We start from the raw sequence: 22,507 nt of genomic DNA, 5'->3' as shown, positions 1-22,507 counted from the left end.
CTATAGATACTGTATTAGTTAGGGTTCTCTAGAGAAACAGAATCAACAGGGAACACTTGCAAATATAAAATTTATGAAAGTGTCTCACGTGACCGTAGGAATGCAGAGTCCAAAATCCACAGGGCAGGCTGCGAAGCCGATGACTCCAATGGATGGCCTGGACGAACTCCACAGGAGAGGCTTACCAGCCAAAGCAGGAATGGAATCTGTCTCCTCTGAGTCCTCCTTAAAAGGCTTCCCATGATTGCATTTAGCATCACTAATTGCAGAAGACACTCCCCTTTGGCTGATTACAAATGGAATCAGCTGTGGATGTAGCTGACGTGATCATGACCTAATCCTATGAAATGTCCTCATTGCAACAGACAGGCCAGTGCTTGCCCAATCAGATGAACAGGTACCACAACTTGGCCAAGTTGACACCTGTCCCTAACCATCACAGTCCACCCCTTGTCAACTTGGCGCATATATATATATATATATATATATATATATATATATCACCTTAGACCATACTTAATTTCCAAATGAAAACAAATAAGCACACATTTTTTCTTTTACCTGACAATACTCAGCTGTCCTGCATATAACTGGAAACACATTAAAACTCTCCAGAATAGGGTGCAAATCCTTGGGCAACATTCATTCTTAAACTTGATATCTTACAACTTAAATAGTATAACACGAACAAAACAGCATTACAGTCTTCGTTTCTGTAACTGATCACGTGGTCGAAGTTCATATTTATCACTACCTTCTTCCACTACCCATTCCATGTTCCCTTTCCCCTCAGCAAGCACTTCAGCTGGCCGTGGTTCTTTGCCTGGTGGGGTGACCCAAACCTTCATTCCTGAAGTCTCAGAGCCATTAGTGGTCCTGCCTGGATTGTGTTGTTGCAGTTTTCCATTGATTTTAATCACAGGGCATGGTAGTACTAATAGACGCCCCAGGGGATCTCCTATATTCCAAGAAAACTCTTCTTTTACCTCCATTATGTAGTTGCAGTCCTACTTCCTTCTGATAGTCAGGGTCAATTACCCCAGACAATAATGTAATTCCCTTCTTGGTGTGTTGATCCAGAGGCATAAGTTGCCCAAAGTGACTAGGTGGCAATCTTAACTTCCAGTTCAATGGTATCACTGTTGTTTCTCTTGGAGAAAGCACACCCTGTTTTGGAACTAAAACCTGTAGACCAGCAGAACTCAGGGTAGCTGGAACAGGAAGCAAAAATTTTCCTAGTGGATCACTAGGAGTAATAGTGAGTGGCACCACACCCATTTCCACCCCTTCGTTCCTGGACACATGGATCCTGGCTATGGGAGAAACAGCACCATACAGCGGATGCTGATTCAGAGCATACACAGCTTCCTGGAGAACATTACCCCAGCCTTTCAAGTTTTTGCCACCTAGTTGGCACTGTAATTGAGTTTTCAAAAGGCCATTCCACCGTTCTATCAATCCAGCTGCTTCTGGATGATGGGGAACATGGTAAGATCAGAGAATTCCATGAGCATGTGCCCATTCCCGCACTTCATTTGCTGTGAAGTGTGTTCCTTGATCCGAAGCAATGCTATGTAGAATACCATGATGATGGATAAGGCATTCTGTAAGCTCACGGATAGTAGTTTTGGCAGAAGCATTGCGCGCAGGGAAAGCAAACCCATATCCAGAGTATGTGTCTATTCCAGTTAGAACAAATCGCTGCCCCTTCCATGAAGGGAGTGGTCCAATGTAATCAACCTGCCACCATGTAGCTGGCTGGTCACCTCGGGGAATGGTGCCATATCGGGGGCTGAGTGTGGGTCTCTGCTGCTGGCAGATTGGGCACTCAGCAGTGGCTGTAGCCAGGTCAGCCTTGGTGAGTGGAAGTCCATGTTGCTGAGCCCATGCATAACCTCCATCCCTACCACCATGACCACTTTGTTCATGAGCCCATTGGGCAATAACAGGAGTTGCTGGGGAAAGAGGCTGACTGGTATCCATAGAACGGGTCATCTTATACACTTGATTATTAAAATCTTCCTCTGCTGAAGTCACCCTCTGGTGTGCATTCACATGGGACACAAATACCTTCATGTTTTTAGCCCACTCAGAAAGGTCTATCCACATACTTCTTCCCCAGACCTCTTTGTCACCAATTTTCCAATTATGGTCTTTCCAAGTCCCTGACCATCCAGCCAAACCATTAGCAACAGCCCATGAGTCAGTATACAAACGCACCTCTGGCCAGTTTTCCTTCCAAGCAAAATGAACAACCAGGTGCACTGCTCGAAGTTCTGCCCACTGGGAGGATTTCCCCTCACCACTGTCCTTCAAGGACACCCCAGAAAGGGGTTGTAATGCTGCAGCTGTCCACTTTCTGGTGGTACCTGCATATCGTGCTGAACCATCTGTAAACCAGGCCCGAGTTTTCTCTTCCTCAGTCAATTCACTGTAAGGAACTCCCCAAGAGGCCATAGCTCTGGTCTGGGAAAGAGAAGGTAATGTGGCAGCAGGAGTGGAAACCATGGGCATCTGTGCCACTTCTTCATGTAACTTACTTGTGCCTTCAGGACCTGCTCTGGCTCTATCTCGTATATACCATTTCCACTTTACAATAGAGTGCTGCTGTGCACGCCCAACTTTATGGCTTGGTGGGTCAGACAACACTCAACTCATGATAGGCAACTCAGGTCTCATGGTAACTTGGTGGCCCATGGTTAAGCGTTCAGTCTCTACTAAGGCCCAGTAGCAGGCCAAAAGCTGTTTCTCAAAAGGAGAGTAGTTATCTGCAGCAGATGGTAAGGCTTTGCTCCAAAATCCTAAGGGTCTGCATTGTGATTCTCCTATAGGGGCCTGCCAAAGGCTCCAGACAGCATCTCTATTTGCCACTGACACTTCCAGCACCATTGGATCTTCTGGATCATATGGCCCAAGTGGCAGAGCAGCTTGCACAGCAGCCTGGACCTGTCGCAGAGCCTCCTCTTGTTCAGGTCCCCACTCAAAATTAGCAGCTTTTCTGGTCACTTGATAAATGGGCCGGAGTAGCACACCCAAATGAGGAATATGTTGTCGCCAAAATCCAAAAAGACCAACTAGGCATTGTGCCTCTTTTTTGGTTGTGGGAGGGGCCAGATGCAGCAATTTATCCTTCACCTTAGAAGGGATATCTCGACATGCCCCACACCACTGGACACCTAGAAATTTTACTGAGGTGGAAGGCCCCTGTATTTTTGTTGGATTTATCTCCCATCCTCTGACACACAAATGCCTTACCAGTAAATCTAGAGTAGTTGCTACTTCTTGCTCACTAGGTCCAATCAACATGATATCATCAATATAATGGACCAGTGTGATGTCTTGTGGGAGGGAGAAACGATCAAGGTCTCTGCGAACAAGATTATGACATAGGGCTGGAGAGTTGATATACCCCTGAGGTAGGACAGTGAAAGTATATTGCTGACCTTGCCAGCTGAAAGCAAACTGTTTCTGGTGGTCCTTACTAATAGCTATTGAGAAAAAAGCATTTGCCAGATCAATAGCTGCATACCAGGTACCAGGGGATGTATTGATTTGCTCAAGCAATGATACTACATCTGGAACAGCAGCTGCAATTGGAGTTACCACCTGGTTGAGTTTACGATAATCCACTGTCATTCTCCAAGACCCATCTGTTTTCTGCACAGGTCAAATAGGAGAGTTGAACGGGGATGTGGTGGGAATCACCACCCCTGCATCTTTCAAGTCCTTAAGAGTGGTAGTAATCTCTGCAATCCCTCCAGGAATACGGTATTGCTTTTGATTTACTATTTTGCTTGGTAGGGACAGTTCTAGTGGCTTCCACTTGGCCTTTCCCACCATAATAGCCCTCACTGCACGAGTTAGAGAACCAACGTGGGGATTCTGCCAGTTGCTCAGTATGTCTATGCCAATTATACATTCCGGAACTGGGGAAATAACTACAGGATGGGTCCGGGGGCCCACTGGACCCACTGTGAGACGGACCTGAGCTAAAACTCCATTGATCACCTGGCCTCCATAAGCCTCCACTCTGACTGGTGGTCCAGAGTGACGTTTTGGGTCCCCTGGAATTAATGTCACTTCTGAACCAGTGTCTAATAAATCCCCGAAATATCTGATCATTTCCTTTTCCCCAGTGCACAGTTACCCTGGTAAAAGGCCGTCGGTCTCCTTGGGGAAGACTTAGAGGAAGGTTAACAGTATAAATTTGTGGCAGTGTAACAGGTTTCTCCCCCATAGGGACCTGGCCTCCCCTTCATTCAAGGGGCTCAGGGTCTGTAAACTGTTTCAAGTCTGGAAATTGATTAAGGGGCTGTGACTCTGTGTTTTTGTAATTCAGGTTAGACTTCTGTTCCCTTGACCTAGAACTCTTTTGTTTATACAGCTCCAACAAGAATTTAGTAGACTGCCCTTGTATTGTATTTCTAGGCACCCCATGATTTACTAGCCAATGCCACAAATCTCTGCGTGTCATATAATTTTGATGCCTCCTTTGAGTTTGTTGTCTATTATAATACCCGCGTCTACCCTGTCTTTGGTGATTAAGTGCTGCCACCTGGCTTCTGCCAACTCGGGATCCTGTCATCCCCATTGTGTTTAAGGATTCTAGCTCAGTGACAGCAGTTCCTACAGTAATATCTGACCTACAGAGAAGTGCAACCACAGAGCTCTTGAGGGATGATGGTGCTAGTCTCACAAACTTATTTCTCACTGTTCTGGTAAAAGGTGCATCCTCTGGACATTCCTGGGGTGTAAGAGCAGGCTTTGCATGATAAATCCACTCTAACATTCCAATCTCTCTAAGCCTCTGGATCCCCTCTACATTATACCAGGGCAGTTCTGGCATTTCAACCTCAGGTAATGTTGGCCACCTTTTGATCCATGTTTCAACCAACCACCCAAACAAGCTGTTAACACCTTTTCTAACTGCTCGAGCTATAACATTGAATGCAGAATCTCTGCTTAGTGGGCCCATATCAATAAATTCAGCCTGATCCAGCCTTATATTCCTCCCACCATTATCCCACACTCTTAAAATCCATTGCCACACATATTCCCCTGATTTCTGTCTATATAAATTGGAAAACTCACACAGTTCTTTTGGAGTATAACGTACCTCCTCATGTGTAATACTTTGTACCTCACCTTTAGGGGCTTGTTGGGACTTTAGTCTAGTTATAGGTCTAGAAGAAATGAGGGGTGGTTGGGGTGGGTCATGAAAAGAATTAGAAGTATCTTCCAAGCCATTTGCTTCAGGGCTTTCATTTGCAGTTTCATCTGGTGAAACAGGATTAATAACTCTAGGGCTAATCCCTTCAGGAGGAGGTTGGGTGGCCAATTCCTCAAGGCAGGCTGGAGGTAGGGCGGCTATGTCCTTAGGGCAGACTATTACAGGGTTATTAAAGAAGGCTCAGCATGGTCTAGGGTTTCAACCTCACCCCCAACATCATTATCAATCCGTATGTCACCATCCCATTTTTCAGGGTCCCACTCCTTTCCAATCAATGCCCTCACTTTAACGGCAGACACCATGCAAGACTGAGATTTCAGTTTACGTTGTAAAGTTGCTACTCTAACAATAAGATTCTGAGTCTGATTTTCAGAGATCTCAAGTCTACGGCTACAGGAAATAAAGTTTTCCTTCAGGATACTCATAGAAACCTCTACATCTTTCAGACGGCACTTGAGCTTCTTGTTTGAAGCCTTAAGCCCATCCCTTTCCCCCTTTAATGTAGACAGTGTATCTAACAACAACCAACCAACATCTCTATAACTCTTATTTCTACAAAACTCTGAAAAGGTGTCAAAACGTTATCCCCCAGAGTCTGGCTTCGTACAAGCGAAGCATTAGGAGAATCGAATGATGATATTTTGACTATCTCCTTTGCCAACTCAGTCCATGGGTTTTGAGTGTCATTCTGATTGCGGGAATCAGAGTCCTTAGTGTCTCTGAGCCCAGTCAGAGTAGAAAACCATTCATAAAAACCCATTTTTAAGATTCTGTTCCTTAAGAACCACTCCTGGTACCAAGATGTATTAGTTAGGGTTCTCTAGAGAAACAGAATCAATAGGGAACACTTGCAAATATAAAATTTATGAAAGTGTCTCACGTGACCGTAGGAATGCAGAGTCCAAAATCCACAGGGCAGGCTGCGAAGCCGATGACTCCAATGGATGGCCTGGATGAACTCCACAGGAGAGGCTCACCAGCCAAAGCAGGAATGGAATCTGTCTCCTCTGAGTCCTCCTTAAAAAGCTTCCCTTGATTGCATTTAGCATCACTAATTGCAGAAGACACTCCCCTTTGGCTGATTACAAATGGAATCAGCTGTGGATGTAGCTGATGTGATCATAACCTAATCCTATGAAATGTCCTCATTGCAACAGACAGGCCAGTGCTTGCCCAATCAGATGAACAGGTACCACAACTTGGCCAAGTTGACACCTGTCCCTAACCATGACAGATACCCTTAAAAAGAAGAGTGAAGTGGAAAGATCTAACACTTCCTGGTTTTAAAGCTTATTATAAAGTCACAGTGGTGAAAGAGCATGGTACTGTCACAAGGATAGAAATATTGACCAATGGAATTGAATTGATAGTACGGAAATACACCACCAAATCTATGGTCAGTTGATTTTGGACAAGAAGCTGGGACAGAATAGCCTTTTCAGTAAATGGACATGGGTGAACTAGATATCAATAGCCAAAAGAATGTTACATCCTATACCAAAATACACCCAGAGTGGATTAATGACCTAAAAATTAAACCCAGTACCATTAAACTCTTGGAAGAAATATTGGGAAACATCTTCAAGACTTAGTAATATGAGGTAGCTTCTTTTTTTAAGAAAAAAAGCAAAACTTTTTTATCGTATAGTGTGACATATATACAAAGCAAGGTAAAAAGGCAATAGTTTTCAAAGCACTCTTCAACAAGTAGTTACAAGACAGATTCCAGAGTTTGTTATGGGCTACCATGTGATCCTCTTCATATTTTTCCGTCTAGCTTCTCTAGAATATAGGAGGCTAGAAGGCTTAAATATTTTTTTTATCATCACAGCCAACTTTTTTTCATTCTTTTTTTGTGAAAAATACAAAAAAGCAGTAAGTTTCAAAGCACGTTGCAGCAAGGAGTTGTAGAACATATTTTAGAGTTTGACGTGGGTTACAATTCCACGATTTTAGGTTTCTACTTCTAGCTGCTCTCAGATACTGGAGACTAAAAGAGATACCAGTTTAATGATCCAGCCCATTCATATTCATTTGTTAAAACCTATCATCTCTGTACGACTCCACCATCACCTTTGATCTTTCCATCCCTCTCTTTAGGGGTATTTGGGCTATGAGGCAATTCTAAATTTTTCACATTGGAAGGGTCTGTCACTAATGTGGCGTAGGGAGATGGAACTTTCTGATGTTCTGGAGAGGCTGGGTTCCTCTAGGTTTCAGGACTTATCTGGACCAGGGACCCATCTGGAGGTTGTAGGTTTCTGGGAAGTTACTCTAGTACATGGAACCCTTGTGGAATCTTATATATTGCCCTAGGTGTGCTTTAGGATTGGCTGGAATGGTCCTATTTGGGGTTTGGCAAGTTATGATAGGTAGCAATGTCTAACTGAAGCTTGTATAAGAGCAACTTCCAGAGTAGCCTCTTGATTCTATTTGAACACTCTCAGCGACTGATACCTTATTTGTTACACTTCTTTTCCCCTTTTGGTTAGGATGGCTTGTTTATAACATAGTTTTAGGGCCAGGCTCATCCCTGGTAGTCATCTCCCATGCCACCACGGAGACTTTCACCCCTGGATGTTATGTCCCACATAGTGGGGAGGGCAATGATTTCACTTGCAGAGTTGGGCTTAGAGATAGTGAGACCACATCTGAGCAACAAAAGAGGTCCTCCAGAAGTAACACTTAGGTATACCTATAGGTAGTCTAAGCTACTCCGCTACCTACATAAGTTTCACTAGAGTAAGCCTCAGGATTGAGGGCATGGCCTATGATTTGGATGTTCTTAAAGTTTGACACAGTATTGGGGGATTCCCTAATATTTTAATAGTTCCATATTCTTTCTCCCAGCCCTCACGGGACTTTGCTAATACTTTTTGATTATCTTCTTAATATACTGTAGGTTGTATTCAGGTATTACAATAATCTTTACAGGATTAAAGGAGGTAGCTTCTTAAACTTTATATCTAAAGCGCAAGCAATGAAAGAAAAATAGATAAATGGGAACTCCCAAGGATCAGATGCTTTTGTGCTTCAAAGAACTTTGTCAGAAAGGTAAAGAGGCAACCAACTCAATTGGAGAAAATATTTGGAAACAACATACCCAGTAAAGTTTTGATATCCTGTATACATAAAAAAAATTATACAACTCTGCAACAAAAGAACAAGCAACCCAATTATAAAATGGGCTAAAGATACAAATAGGCATTTTTCTGTAGAGCAAATACAGATAGCTAAAAAAGCACAGGAAGAGATGCTCATTTTCATTAGCTATAATGGAAATGCAGATCAAGACTGAGATTTCACATCACACTATAAGCTATAAGAATGGCTGCTATTAAACAAACAGGAAGCTCCAAATGTTGAAGAGTATTAGAACACTTACTCACTGCTGGTGGGAATGTGTGGTACAGCTGTTGTGGAAGACAGTTCAGTGGTTCCTCAGAAAATTAAATATTGAGTTGCCCTATGACCTGGCACTACTACTACTTCATATATACCCAGAAGAGCTGAAAACACTGAGATGAGCGACATTTGTGTGCCAGTGTTCATAGTGGCACTATTCACAATTGACAAAAAATGGAAACAGTCCAAGTGCCAGTAAACAGATGAGTAGATTAGCAAAATGTGGTATGTACATGTGATGGAGTATGTCTATATTATGCAGCAGTTAGACAAACTCAGGTCCTGAAGCATTTGACAACATGGATGAACTTCGGGGACATATGCTGAGTGAAATAAGCCAGACACAAAAGAAGAGATACTAATATGACATTGGTAAAAGTAAACTCAGAGGCTTATAATATAGTATATAGGGGAACTAGAGATAGACAGAAGCTAGAGATGGGTGAACCCTAATGTAGCTGAATGGAAATGGATAGAAGTGATGTATGAACTACTTCAAAGATATGAATGTTGTACAAAGAGCAAATAATCGAGGGGTATAGGGGGAACTACTGTCACATGCAGTTTTAGTTAGCTAAAGCTTGCCTGAAGGCAGTATACCAGAAATAGAACGGCTTTTAAAAAGGGGATTTATTAAGTTGCAAGTTTACAGTTCTAGCCACAGAAATGTCCACGCTAAGGCATCCAGAGAAAGATATGTTGTAGTTTGCAAGCTGCTGGAATGTGGTATAATCAGTTGCAAGTTTATAGTTCTAAGGTCATGAAAATGTCCCAGTGAAAGCTTGTCATAAAAAATGTCCAAATGAAGGTGCCAGCAAGAGGTTACCTTCACTCAAGAAAGGCTAATGTAGTTCAGGGTTTCTTTCTCAGTTGCAAAGGCACAGGGTGAACACGGCAGTGTCTGCTAGCTTTCTCTCCAGGCCTCTTAGTTCATGAAGCTTCCCCAGGAGGTGTTCCTTCTTTAGTTCCAAAGGTCTCTGGCTGCATGAGCTCTCGTGGTTTTCCTGGCTCTCTTGCCATTCTGAAGCTTTCTCCAAAATGCTTCCTCTTTTAAAGGATTCCAGTAAAGTAATTGAGACCCACCTGGAATGGGTGGAGTCACAACCCATGGAAGCTGTCTGATTAAAAGTTATCGCAATTGGATGGGTCACTTTTCATGGGATGAGTCACTTCTTCATGGGAACAGTGAAAAAGCTACCAGCCAGCAATATTGAATGAGGATTAAGGGACATGGTTTTTCTGGGGTCTACCACAGAGTGAAACCAGCACAGATGTATCTTAACTCCAAAGAAAGGGTCACCGATGTTTGGGGTTTCTCTCAGCTGGGAAGGCACATGGCTAGGTTTCTCTCCTTATTTCATAAGGCTTTCGTGAGAGTATTTTCCTTCTGCACCACCAAAAGTCTCTGGCTTGTGGATTCTGTTGACTGCTTGTGCCTGATGGCAAATGGCTAGAGGGCTCCAGACCTCCCTGTCCAGTTGGGGATCAATAGCTATTCTGGTCACACCATTCGGAAAACTCTACAAGAGCAAGCCAAACTCCTCACTTGGCAAGTGTTTGTGGTTTCTGGAATGCCTCATCGTGGTATTTTCTGTTATCGCATTACTTTGCTTTCCCCACAGATCATATTTGCTTTAAACACCTTTCAAATTCCATCTTGTGTGGCTGAGAGTTGGTTTCCCTACTGACTGTCGTCACTTCCTATTCATCTTGTAGGTCACCTTCTGGGTGCCTTGTACAGCATTTAGCCCATTGTCCTCTTCTAATTCTTATCCCATTGTATTTTCTCTCTTTCTATGGGGGTCAAGACAGTGAGCTCTTTAGAAATAGAGCCCATATCTTGTTATCTTCTGTGTTGCCAAACTTAGCACTAAGTCATGATTTAGAACATCATTTTTGTGTGACTTGATAGAGTCAGTGAGATTAGAACAGGGAAGTCCTGGATTTGAAAAAAGATCTTCAGTTTATCCAAACTGCTTATTCTTGGTCTGTCAGATCTTCTAGCTCAGTAGTAGGCCTTTTACAGGGAATTCCTTACAGAGTTGAGGTGCCGCTCCAGATTCTACTGGTGACTTCCAGATCACCAGAAAACTAGTTTTTTGTGTAGCAGCACAGGCTCTTCCAGCTATGTGTATAAACGGAAGGGTGTTAAGAATTCTTGGTTATGCTGCAACATGTTTCCTTTTAATCAGCCTCAAAGACATAAACTTTTAACTTTTATAAGCCTGTTCTAGTTCTGTCATATATTTTAATACTAAATTTTAACAATTAGATATAACTTTTGGCTACTTTACATTTCCCTGCTTTATCTTCTTTCTGTAGAACAGTGAGAATAAAATAAAAGTGGAACTTCTAATATTGTGGTAATTCCAGATCAGTGGTATAAGATTATATGATGTTTAGATATTTTTCTTTTTTTTTAATAGAATATGTATTATTTTATAAAGTGATCTGGGACACAGTGTTAGATGAAACTTGGAACATGGTGTTAGGTGTATGACAAATTTCTGTATGTACTATGATAAATTAGGTAGACAGTTCTTCAACATGGCATTTAATGTATAAACTACTTTAAAAAATAATTTGAGAAGTATTTATTCATATTTTCTTTCAATTCTTAATTTCCACATTGAACCAAATTACATACCCATTTTAGAACTGCAGGATGAAGGTAAGGTTCTGATATGCAGAAGTGCCTGTTAACATGGTTATGTACAAAAGTTAGGATTGCCTGTGTGTGTGTGTGTGTGTGTGTGTGTGTGTGTGTCTACACACACACACACACACACACACACACATATATATGTATGTTTATATTGATATTTTAATTTTGTTTTGAAACAGTTAAAATTTTCAGTAAATTTGAGAATTTTAAAATATTAACTACTGTACAAAGAACTTTTGTTTTCATAGACTACTTGACATAATACCTCATGGTATCATGAATCATTGAGTATGTAAGTCTGACAAACAAGGACATTTTACTATCTAAACAATAACAATTCTCCTACCTAGACAATAATGGTAATAATCAGGAAATCCACATTGGTACCATCATCTGATCCTCAGACCTCATTCAAGTTTTGACACCTGCCCCATAGCATGCATTGCATTGAATTGTCATGCCTCTGTAGTCTCCTTCAATCTGAAACAGTCTTTTATTGTCTTTCATTGACCTTCACACTTTTAAAGATAACAGGCCAGTTATTTTGTAAAATTTCCTTCAGTGTGGGTTAGATTGGTGATTCCTCGTGGTTAGATTCAGATTTATATCTTTAGCAGGCATATCACACAAATGGTACTTTGATTTTCTCATTGTGTCCTGACAGGTGTGGTTTGGATTTAAAGGGTGTCTGCTTGGCCTTTCTGCTGTGCTGTTCTTTCCCCTTTGTAATTAATAATTTTTTGTGAGAAGGTACTTGGACAGTGGAACAGTGGAAGTATCCCATTCCTTTTTATTCTTCTTATAAATTCATTCGCTCATTCATTTATTGTAGTATGGATTAGTGGTTTCCTTGTTCAATGGGTTACAATTCCATATTATGATTTATTTTGATGCTCAACTGCCACATACTTCCCAGTGGCATCTCCTTCCTTCAGGTTGGCATCTGTGTTTTTGTTTTGTTTTTTGTTGATGTATCCTCATAATTCTGAGCACTTCTTTACTTTTTGGCACATGTTTTAGTTTGCTAGTGCTGCCAGAATGCAGTATACCAGAAATGGAATGGTTTTTATAAAGGGGATTTATTAAGCTATACAGTTCTGAGGCCCTAAAAAATATTCAAACTAAGGCATCTAGATAAAAGATACCTTGACTCAGAAGAAAGCCCGAGTGGTGTCCAGGATTTCACTGTCAGCTGGGAAGACGCATGGCTGGCATCTGAGGTCTTTGTTCCTGGTTGTTGATTTGTGCTTCTGATTCCAGTGGCTCCCTCTCTAACCATCTGTGGGCTCTCACTTAGCTTTTCTGGGCAAAACTCTGTTCTGGCTTGCTTTAGCATCTTGTGGGTAGGCACATGAGCTTCTCTCTTGGCTTCTGGTTTTGAACAGCTCTTGCAGATCCTGTGGCTACTTCTGGTATATTCCTCCGCATTGCTAAATGTCTGTGTCAGTTGTGAACTCTTACTCCTTGAGCTCTCTTAAAAGACTCCTACCCACCTTGAATGGTTATCTAATTAAAAGGTCACACCCACAGTTGGATTTGTCACATTTCCATGGAAACAACCTAATCAAGAGGTCCCACCCTACAATATTGGATCAGGATTAAAAGAACATAGTTTTTGTGCAGTACAAACCAGCTTTTCTTTTTTTTTTTTTTAATTCTTAAAAGAAAAAAAAGCAATGGTTTTTTAAAGTACACTTCAATATGTAGTAACAGAACAGATTTCAGAGTTATGGATTACCATTCTACTATTTCAGATTTTTCCTTCTAGCTATTCCAAAACCCTGGAAGCTAAAAGAAACATTTTTTTTTCCTTTTTTTGTGAAAAATAACATATATACAAAAAAGAAAAAAAGCAATAAATTTCAAAACCCATTGCAAAAAGTAGTTGTAGAACAGATTTCAGTTTGATGCAGGTTACAATTCTACAATTTTAGGGTTTTACTTCTAGCTGCTCTAAGATACTGGAGACTAAAAGAGATACCAGTTTAATGATTCAGTAATCATATTCATTCGTTAAATCCTATCTTCTCTGTATGACTTCACCATCACCTTTGATCTTTGGGCTATGGCAATTACAACTTTTTCATGTTGGAAGGGTCTGTTAATAATATGAGGTAGCAAGATGGAACTATCTAATGTTCTAGAGAGGCTGGGCCCTCTAGGTTTCAGGACTTATCTGGACCAGGGACCCACCTGGAAGTTGAAGGTTTCTGGAATTACTCTAGGCCATGGAACTCTTGTGGAATTGTATATATTGCCCTAGGTGTTCTTTAGGATTGGCTGGAATGGTCCTGGGTTGGGTTTTGGCAGGTTATGATAGGTAGCAGTGTCTAATTGAAGTAGCCTTTCAACTCAACTTGAACTCTCTCTGCCACTGATACTTTATTTGTTACACATCTTTTCCCCTTTTTGGTCAGGATGGAATTGTTTATCCCACAGTGCCAGGGGCCAGATTCATCCCTGGAAGTCATCGTTGCCATGGAGACTTTCACCCCTGGATGTCATGCCCCACTATTAGGGAAGGCAGTAATTTTACTTTCAGAGTTGGGCTTAGAGACAGTGAGGCCACATCTGAGCAACAAGAGGTCTTCTAGAAGTAACTCATAGGCATACCTATAGGTAGTCTAAACTTCTCCGCTAACTTACATAAGCTTCATAAGAGTAAGTCTCAAGATCAAGGGCTTAGCCTGTTCATTTGGATATCCCTAAAGTTTAACATAGTATCAGGGGTTTCCCTGGTAAAGTTTAATAGTTCCGTTATTTTTTTTACCCCATCCCTCAAGGGACTTTGCCAGTACTTTTTGATCATTTGCTTAATATACCCTGGGATGTATCCTGGCATTACATTAAGCTATATAGGATTAAAGACCCTCATTCCTATTCTGTGTTTAGATTGTTTTAAATGATCTATCCAAACAGGTTGAGTTAGATTATGTCCTATAGAAAATTTAGGTTCTAGACAAATAAACCTTTCTTTCTTTGGTCTCAAAGAGTAGATGAGATTCTAAAATAAAGACAGTATCTTCCTTACCCCTGTATTCTGAAATTACCTTAATCCCAACTTGATTGTCTTCGTTCGTCTCTTCTAAATACAAGGTTGTGCATGTATAAAGCAGCCTCTCAAAATCCAAAAAACAACAATCACTACTCTGGACTAAATGTGACTTCTATAAAAGCTTACAATATGGGCCTTTGTTTTTTTATAAATATTTTCTAAATGAGACCATACAATATTTGCTCTTTTGTTTCTGGCTTATTTGGTGTCACCCAGTGTCCCCCAGTTTCATTCACTATGTTGCATGCCTCACAACTTCATTTCTTTTTGTAGCAACACAATATTCCTTATGTATACACCATCATACGCCAGTCTAATTCTCAGTCAGTTCATCCTTCAGCCACCTCCATCCATTGGGCATTATGTATAATGTCCAAAGTCACCAGTCCATCAACACACTAGATTTTAGATAATTTCATTGTTCCCAAGAGAAAGGTAACCAATAAACACACGCTCCCCAAATAGAAAATCTAAACCTCCCTTTAACTCTTGACCCCCATTATTTACCCCTCGTGTTGCTATGGTAATGTTGATGATTTCCTGTTAAACATACCTCATAGCGTGCAATAGCAGTTTCCCTCCTATACCCCAAACTTATATATCTAGGATACAAGAGTCATACGTTTGCAGTACTTCATGCAAGAACTTATTTCTATTTGTAGTTTTAATCAGTGGAACACATGGGTCTATATAACCCCTTTCAATCATTTTCACTTAATTACTTAAATATGGTAATATTACTTATAGACCCACTAGGGAACTGCCTTCATTTCTGTGTATTCCCTTACATTTGAGTTCAACATTATTAGCTAAGCATTCCCCCATCTCTGGCTTCCGTGTATCTCTAGGTCCTTAACTCTTTATTAAAAGCTTCTGATTTTACCTTTAGCGTGGTCATAAAAGTGGAGTCATATAGTATCTATCCATTTGTGTCCGGCTTATTTCACTCAGTATTATGTCCTCAAGTCTCATTGATCTGTCATGTGCTTCAGGACATCATTTCGTCTTACTGCTGCATAATATTCCATTATATATACATACCACATTTTTTTTAATTCACTCATCTGTTGATGGACACTTGGGTTGTTTCCATCTTTTGGTGATTGTGAATAATGATGCTATGAACATCAGTGTGCAAATGTCTGTGTCAACTGCTTTCAGCTCTTCTGGGTGTATACTGGGTAGTGGTATTGCTGGGTCATAGGGCAACTTGATATTTAGTTTTCTGAGGAAATGCCAGACTTCCATGGTGTTTGTATCATTATACATTCCCATCAGCAGTGCATAAGTGTCTCAGTTTCTCCACATTCTTGCCAATATTTTACATAATAGTTTCAAACCAGCACTTACAACAGTTTATTCCAGACTTATCTCATATTTTCCCTGTCCCAGCCCTGGAATTAGCTATTTCTCAAAGAAGCCCTATTTTCCGTTAATGGAGAACAGTATCTAGAAACCAAGATCTGGACTCTAGTGTGTTCCTTGCCATTGGATGTGGCTGTTTCCAGGCCACTTAGAGGTCAGAGACCCAGCACTATGGTTTCATTCTAATTGTCTTCTTTTCCTTATTTACACCTGCCTTCTCTGACAGTGAGAAACGTGGCTTCCATTATACTTACTTAATATATTGACTAACTTGATCAACTCCTTTGTCTTCAGTCAGTCTCCCAATGTCATTCCTCCTGTGTGAAGGCCCTTTTCTCACTTCATTTGGACTGTGACTTTCCAGGGAAGGACTCCACTTCTCATGGGCAGCCTGCTCTGGGCTACTGCAGTTCCCAACCACTAAACCCTCCTAATGGCTTTAGAATGGAACTGAATTGTTTCAGAGAAAAAGGGGATAATTAGTCATTTATTATTGAATGGACACTTTTGAAATTTGATTCACATTATATTAATAAAAATATACAGAATGTTTACTTTGAAGTAAGAAGATGGCATTGGAAATAGTATTTTCATTGTTACTTATGGGTATAAAAATAAGAAAATTTGTCCTGTGACAACTGTGGGTGATATTAATCTATGAAATTTTATGCAGAAATAATGTTTATTGCTATTCATCTTTTTCCTACTTTGAGTATAATTACACCCAGAAATGTCTTGGATTTTGAGGGTTGGTTGACAGTTTTCTTGAGCTTAGGTTGACCTTCCACTTCCTAGAGCAAGGTTTTTCTGTCCACTAGTCTTACCTTTGTCTTTCTGTGTGATTCTTCTATTTAGTTCCTTTTCTGCACTTTTCTCCATCAGATTCTGGAATTTGTGTGATATCTATGAAGGGCTTGGTGTTGACCTTACAACGTCCTGTTTTCTTGAGAACTTAGAAAATTAGAAATACTGGGGACTTGCCCTCTACTTTCCTGATATTTTTCTTTTCCTCTAAATTGTTCTTTTACTTTTGGGGAATAGAAGGCAAGATTATGAGTAAATAGAACTAGGTTTTTTATTTTGCAAGTCAGAAGTATTTTTCTTGTTACATTTTCTTGTTACATTTTTCTTTTGTTATTCCTTTGTTCACATCACTCAGATCTTGCTATTGTAGCACTTAACAAATAGATTTTTAGTCCTCCTTGGTAGAGCGTAAGCTACTTGAGGGCAGTAATGGAGACGAGTTTCTCATTCTTGTTTTCCTATGCATGACACCTAGTAGGGGGTAGCTCAGTACTCAGTATATGTTTAATAGATTCATGATTAGGAAAATTAGTCCATACATGAGCTTGACTGACCTTTCACATTTTTATCTCCAGAAACATTTTTGTCGTATGTTTCCTATTTATATATAGAGCAAATTGGTTTAAAAAAACAACAACAAAAACTATCAAATTTGTTTCTGACCAGAAATGTCCTGATTTGGTTACTGGTTTTCTCCTTTCCCAACAGGCACTCTGTCACAGTTTATTGGTTATCCCTGCTCGAAGCCAGAGCTTTGACATCCTGCAAAGTGCCATCAGTAAACATTTGGTAAATATATCTTATTTTTTTCCCCCATTTAAAACCAACAAATACAGTGACTCATTGGTTAAGACTGGCTTTGACATCACCAGGAGAGAAACAAAATGTCTGGAATACTAAGCTTAACGATACTGTGGCCTCTCACAGCATACTGCAGTGGTGAGAACTGAGAAACTGGGCTTTATTCCTGGGTATGACTAATTAATTCTGTGATTTCCCATGGGGAAATCTCTTTGCTTCCCAGGACTTCAGTTTTTATGTTTGTGCAAGAGGGGACCTTAAAGATGATACCTCAGGTCCCTTCTACTTATGGTGCTCCAGTTCACACATGTGTGGCATCAGTGTATTGGGAACCTAGCGTGCAGATTAGGGTTCAGGCTCTGGAACCCAGAAGACTTGGTGTCCATAGTTAGGAAGGTCACCGAGCAGGCATGAGGCTCATACCTGATGATAGAAAGCAGTGGGCTCAGGCTTGAAACTGACTTGACCATCTGGCCAGTGTTGGTTGACTTATTCCCATTGATATTAAATCCACTTGGAGTATGCCTATGCTGTTAGCTTTTTCCAACATTTACACTTCAAACTTTGGCTTTATTTTTAGTGCAAGGGAGAGCTCCCAAATTTTACCCTCCTCTCACCTGCTTGGGTACTTTTATAGGTACTACCATAGCCGCTTGTCCTTAAAATGTTTTTCCTCTGAGTTGAAAAACAGTTTTGCTTTGAGTTCCCAATGCTTTTCTCTTTGTGCTTCCAGACTTCCAATCCTTATTCTGGTGTCTCCAAAGATGCCCACCTTTTTTCTTTTTTACCTCCATTTCAGGGATTTATGACCTCCTTTGACTACGAATACATTATTCTAATAAAAGGTCAACATGCAGTCAGTCTTGGCCACTATTTTTAGACAGCCTGTTGGAGGAGCTTAAGACTTAAGAGTCTACAGATTTTGTATAATCGTACATCAACCATAGTTTCCAGATTTATACCAGATTTAACATTTGAATCTACAGTTACATGTTAGACATTACCTTTGTGACAGTGCACACAGGAGAGCTCAGGGGTGTTAGCATACTGGAATGAACCTGGTCTGGCCCTCCAGGATTTTTTGGTGGTGAAGTGATCAAGTGTTAAATGTAGTAATAGTTTACTGACTCCAGCAGAGGTACTCTGCTTCATTATGTCTGAATGACTAGCCAATTCTTGGGCAAGGGCAGAAGGCTAGTTTTCAAATGAATTTTGATTTGTATGTTTAATTACTTAGGATGGGGATGATGCCAGACATCAGAGTAGTCTAGTCTGAATAATCTAAGGATCTTAAAAGCTTCATTGTCGGTTTCAAGATTTTCATTGGATGCATGAAATAATGCTTTTTAACAATAGTTATTTCTTAGCAGTAGTGGAGATTGTAATGTCTAGAAAATTTTAGTAGAGTTTGTCATGCAAGGAGGCAGTGGTTTGGGTTTCTAGTGTATTGGAATAGCCAAAAGGAAATAACCTAAAATTGTGGAACTGTAATCCAGTAACCTTGATCTTTGATAATGATTATAAACTATATAGCCTTTTACCATGACCCTGTGATTATAAAAACCTTGTGACAGATACTTCCTTTAACCAGTGTCTGGGTAGATGAATAATGAAATAAAGACGTACATGAAGGAAAAAAAAGAAAGAAAGAAAAAAGATGATCCAAGGTTAACTCTAGCTAATGGGTTTTCATTCCATTAGGAGGAAGGGGTGTTGTGAAGAGGTAATTAATCTGATTTTTCTCTACCTAGGTTGGGTTGACTGTAATTCCTGACAGTACAGCTGGATGTGTTTTGGGTGTTATCTGTAAGCTCCTGGATCACACATGTATACTTAGTGAGACGCTGCTGCCCTTCCTGGCTTCTTGTTGCTACAGCATTCTTTATTTTCTGCTCACTCTAGAGAAAGGGGAAGCAGAACATCTAAGAAAAAGGTAATCGTTTTTACATTCTTCTCTCTCTTTTTTCTGTTCCACTACTCCCTTTCCCCTGTAAATGAATAAATTAAGAGAGAATAAATGGTGATTGAGTTTTGGAAAAATCTTAAATTCTCTTTCAGAAAGTTTATGTGAACCCACTTAGTCTTTTCTTCGCTTTTTCATGAATCCCTTTGTATTGTGGCAAGAATCTTAGTTTTTTTTCTCTCCCCTTTAAGCTACACATTTGAAAAGGTAGCTGGCATTCTGAAGGGTCTTGAACTTTCCTTTATTACCATTGCTATGGGTTTGGCACAGAAATCACTGCACAGTCTACCCCTAGAGAATGGGCTGCTAGTACAAGCCTTCATATTTTGTTTTGGACTTCATTAGAGCAAGCCAGAGTGGAGTTTTTATATTCTTGGATCTAAATGGTATTGTTCTAAGATGCTAGTTTTAAAAAATTAATACTTTTGATACTATCTAATATTCAGGCTAAAGCTTTTAGGATAATTTGGTAGATCTCACTTTAATTTTTACAATAAATTCTCATGTTTATTTTATTTGTGCCTATTAAAAAATGTTTTCTATAAAAAAGTATTTGCAGGGCGGGTCACAGTGGCTCAGCAGGCAAGAATGCTTTCCTGCCATGCCAGAGGACCCGGGTTCGATTCCCAGTGCCTGCCCATGTAAAAAAAAAAAAAAAAAAAAAAAAAAGGATTTGCAAAGTTCCCTTGGGCGAACAGTAAGAAAGGGGGAAAATTCAACGTCCCCAAGTAGAGAATTATTGATATTCTTACAAGCAGTGTGGACAACCAAAGCAATAGGCTGAGCCCTCAATTTTGGGGTTTGTTCATATGAAACTTAACCCCACAAAGAATAGGCTAAGCCTACTTAAAATTCGGCCTAAGAGTCACCCCCAGAGAACCTCAGCCAACAACCACATTGTTGCTCAGATGTGGCCCCTCTCTCTCAGCCAACATGACAAGCAAACTCACTGCTCTCCTTCCCCCCTACCCCGCACCCTCTATGTGGGACATGACTCCCAGGGGTGTGGACCTTCCTGGCAACATGGGGCAGAAATCCTGGAATGAGCTGGGACTCAGCATCAAGGGAATGAGAAAACTTTCTTGACCGAAAGGGGGAAGAGAGAAATGAGACAAAATAAAGTGTCACTGGCTGAAAGATTTCAAAATAGAGTCGAGGGGCTATCCTGGAGGTTATTCTTATGCATCATATAGATATCCCCTTTTTAGTTAAGGTGTATTAGAGAGACTAGAGGGAAGTGCCTGAAACTGTAGAGCTGTGCTCCAGTAGCATTGTTTCTTGAAGATGAACATATAATGATATAGCTCTCGCAGTGTGATTATGTGATTATGAAAACCTTGTATCTGATCCTCCTTTTATCTACCTTATTGACAGACAAGCAAAATATATGGATTAAAAATAAATAAATAATAGGGGGAACAAATGTTAAAATAAATTTAGTAGATTGAAATGCCAGTGGTCAGTGAAAGGGGCAAGGGGTATGGTATGTACGAATTTTCTTTTCTTTTTATTTCTTTTTCTGCATGATGCAAATGTTCTAAGAAATAATCATGATGAATATACGACCATGTGATGATATTGTGAGTTATTGATTATATATCAAGAATGGAATGATCATATGGTAAGAATGTATGTTATGTTTAATAAATAAAAAATTTAAAGAAAAAAATGTTTTCCATTTTCCAGAAGGTTGCAGAAGGTTTAAAAAAATTTTAACAGATGAGCAAATAAAATAAAAATCATTCTGTCACTGTTAACATTTTGATGTGTACTTTTCTCGTGTTTTTTTTTTTTTTTGACTTTTAAAGGCCATGAAAACATATATAAACTGATGTATAAAATTTATACTTTAAAGAGTAATTATAAACTGAGCATCCATTTAACCAGTACTTGGTTAAGAAATGTAACATTAGTACACACCCTCCATGTGCCTTCCACAGCCATGTTTTGCTTCTACACCCCAGAAATCACCTACTGCTTTTGTGTTAATCACTTCCATGCTTTTTAAAGGTGATTTCATGTGCTTCTCTATTATGTTGCATATTTATGAATTTTATAACAGGAATACTGTTTGTACTTTTTGCTATTTGATTCTTTCAGCATCATTTTTGAGATTCATCAGTGTCGATTTGTTTAACTTTCATTTACATTTCTCTGTAACAAAGGTCAGCAAATTTCTCGGATCAAATCGTAAATAATTGTAGTTTTTGTGAGCCATGTAGTCTCAGTTGCAGTTTTTCAGTACTGCCATGGTACCATGAGAGCAGCCATACATAATATTTAAAGGGCACAGTGGTGTTCTAATATAGTTTTATTTGTAAAAACAGGCTTTGGGCTGGATTTGGCTTGCCAGCTGTAGTTTGCTGACCCCTGCTCTAAAGTACTCTGCTATATTAATATACCACAGGTTTTTAAAATCCATTTTTATGTTAATGGGCATTTTGATTTTTTACAGTATGTGTTTTTAAAGAACTTTCTGAAATTCACCGTAAATCCATATGAACTACCTGTAAATACATACGTGTGTATAAGTAAAATGTAAATTTGATAGTATTTTGCTTATGTGTCATCAAACTTTAGTTCTGTTTGGTTAAAGAAAGCTTTATAAACAGCAAGGAACTTAACTTCTTGGGGAGCCAAGGATTTATAGAATAAGTATCCCCATTTATGAAAATGTGTTTAATGCTATTTGCCATTTCTTGCCACTTTAAATATAACCCCTTTAATAATACTTTCATGAGAAGTTTCAAGGACTTTTGTAGTTTCCTATAGAGGCACATCGTGCTTAGACTTTATATAGCTGAACTGAAAAATGTTGTGTATATAATATTTGCCTGTTTAAAATGCCCAGTTTTAAACTGGGTATTGGAAGGGTTGATAGGACCAGACCCTGCGAATCTCTCGGGATGGTACTAATCACAAGAAAGTATTGGCAGCTAGGGTGTTTTCATCCCCACTGGAGAAATTGTTCCTGAGAGTTCAAGTCATGGGTGCTAGTCAGATTGCTGGGAGCCTTTAGATTTTATGAGTGCTGGTCTAAACATTAGGGTTGACCAAATTATGAGTTAGTTGTTCAGAACTGTGGCCATTGTCCTTCAAAGACATAATTCCACTGTCTTTTGGACTTATTGTTAGTAACACACAAAAAAGTATGTTAGTCTGAGTCTTTTTGGTTTGTTGGTAGTAATCTGTTCTTCTATGTTTATACTGATTTCTGTT

The 22,507-nt window shown here is 39.8% G+C and overlaps 1 protein-coding gene across 5 annotated transcripts in view; it reads left to right on the top strand.

Annotated features, from left to right (window-relative positions):
• The window catches only part of TEX10 (testis expressed 10), a 95,338-nt gene that overhangs the window by 67,610 nt on the left and 5,221 nt on the right, over positions 1-22,507 (top strand). For all 5 annotated transcript variants that reach the window (XM_077140272.1, XM_077140285.1, XM_077140281.1 and 2 more), the window contains 2 exons: positions 17,233-17,313; positions 19,077-19,258. In XM_077140272.1, the coding sequence (XP_076996387.1) occupies positions 17,233-17,313; positions 19,077-19,258 (263 nt within the window). The remainder of the gene's footprint in view (positions 1-17,232; positions 17,314-19,076; positions 19,259-22,507) is intronic.

This window comes from Tamandua tetradactyla, chromosome 2, assembly GCF_023851605.1.
Source record: "Tamandua tetradactyla isolate mTamTet1 chromosome 2, mTamTet1.pri, whole genome shotgun sequence".
Taxonomy (NCBI): domain Eukaryota; kingdom Metazoa; phylum Chordata; class Mammalia; order Pilosa; family Myrmecophagidae; genus Tamandua; species Tamandua tetradactyla.
The sequence above is the reverse complement of the archived record's forward strand: the minus strand, read 5'-3'. Positions and strand labels throughout refer to the sequence as shown.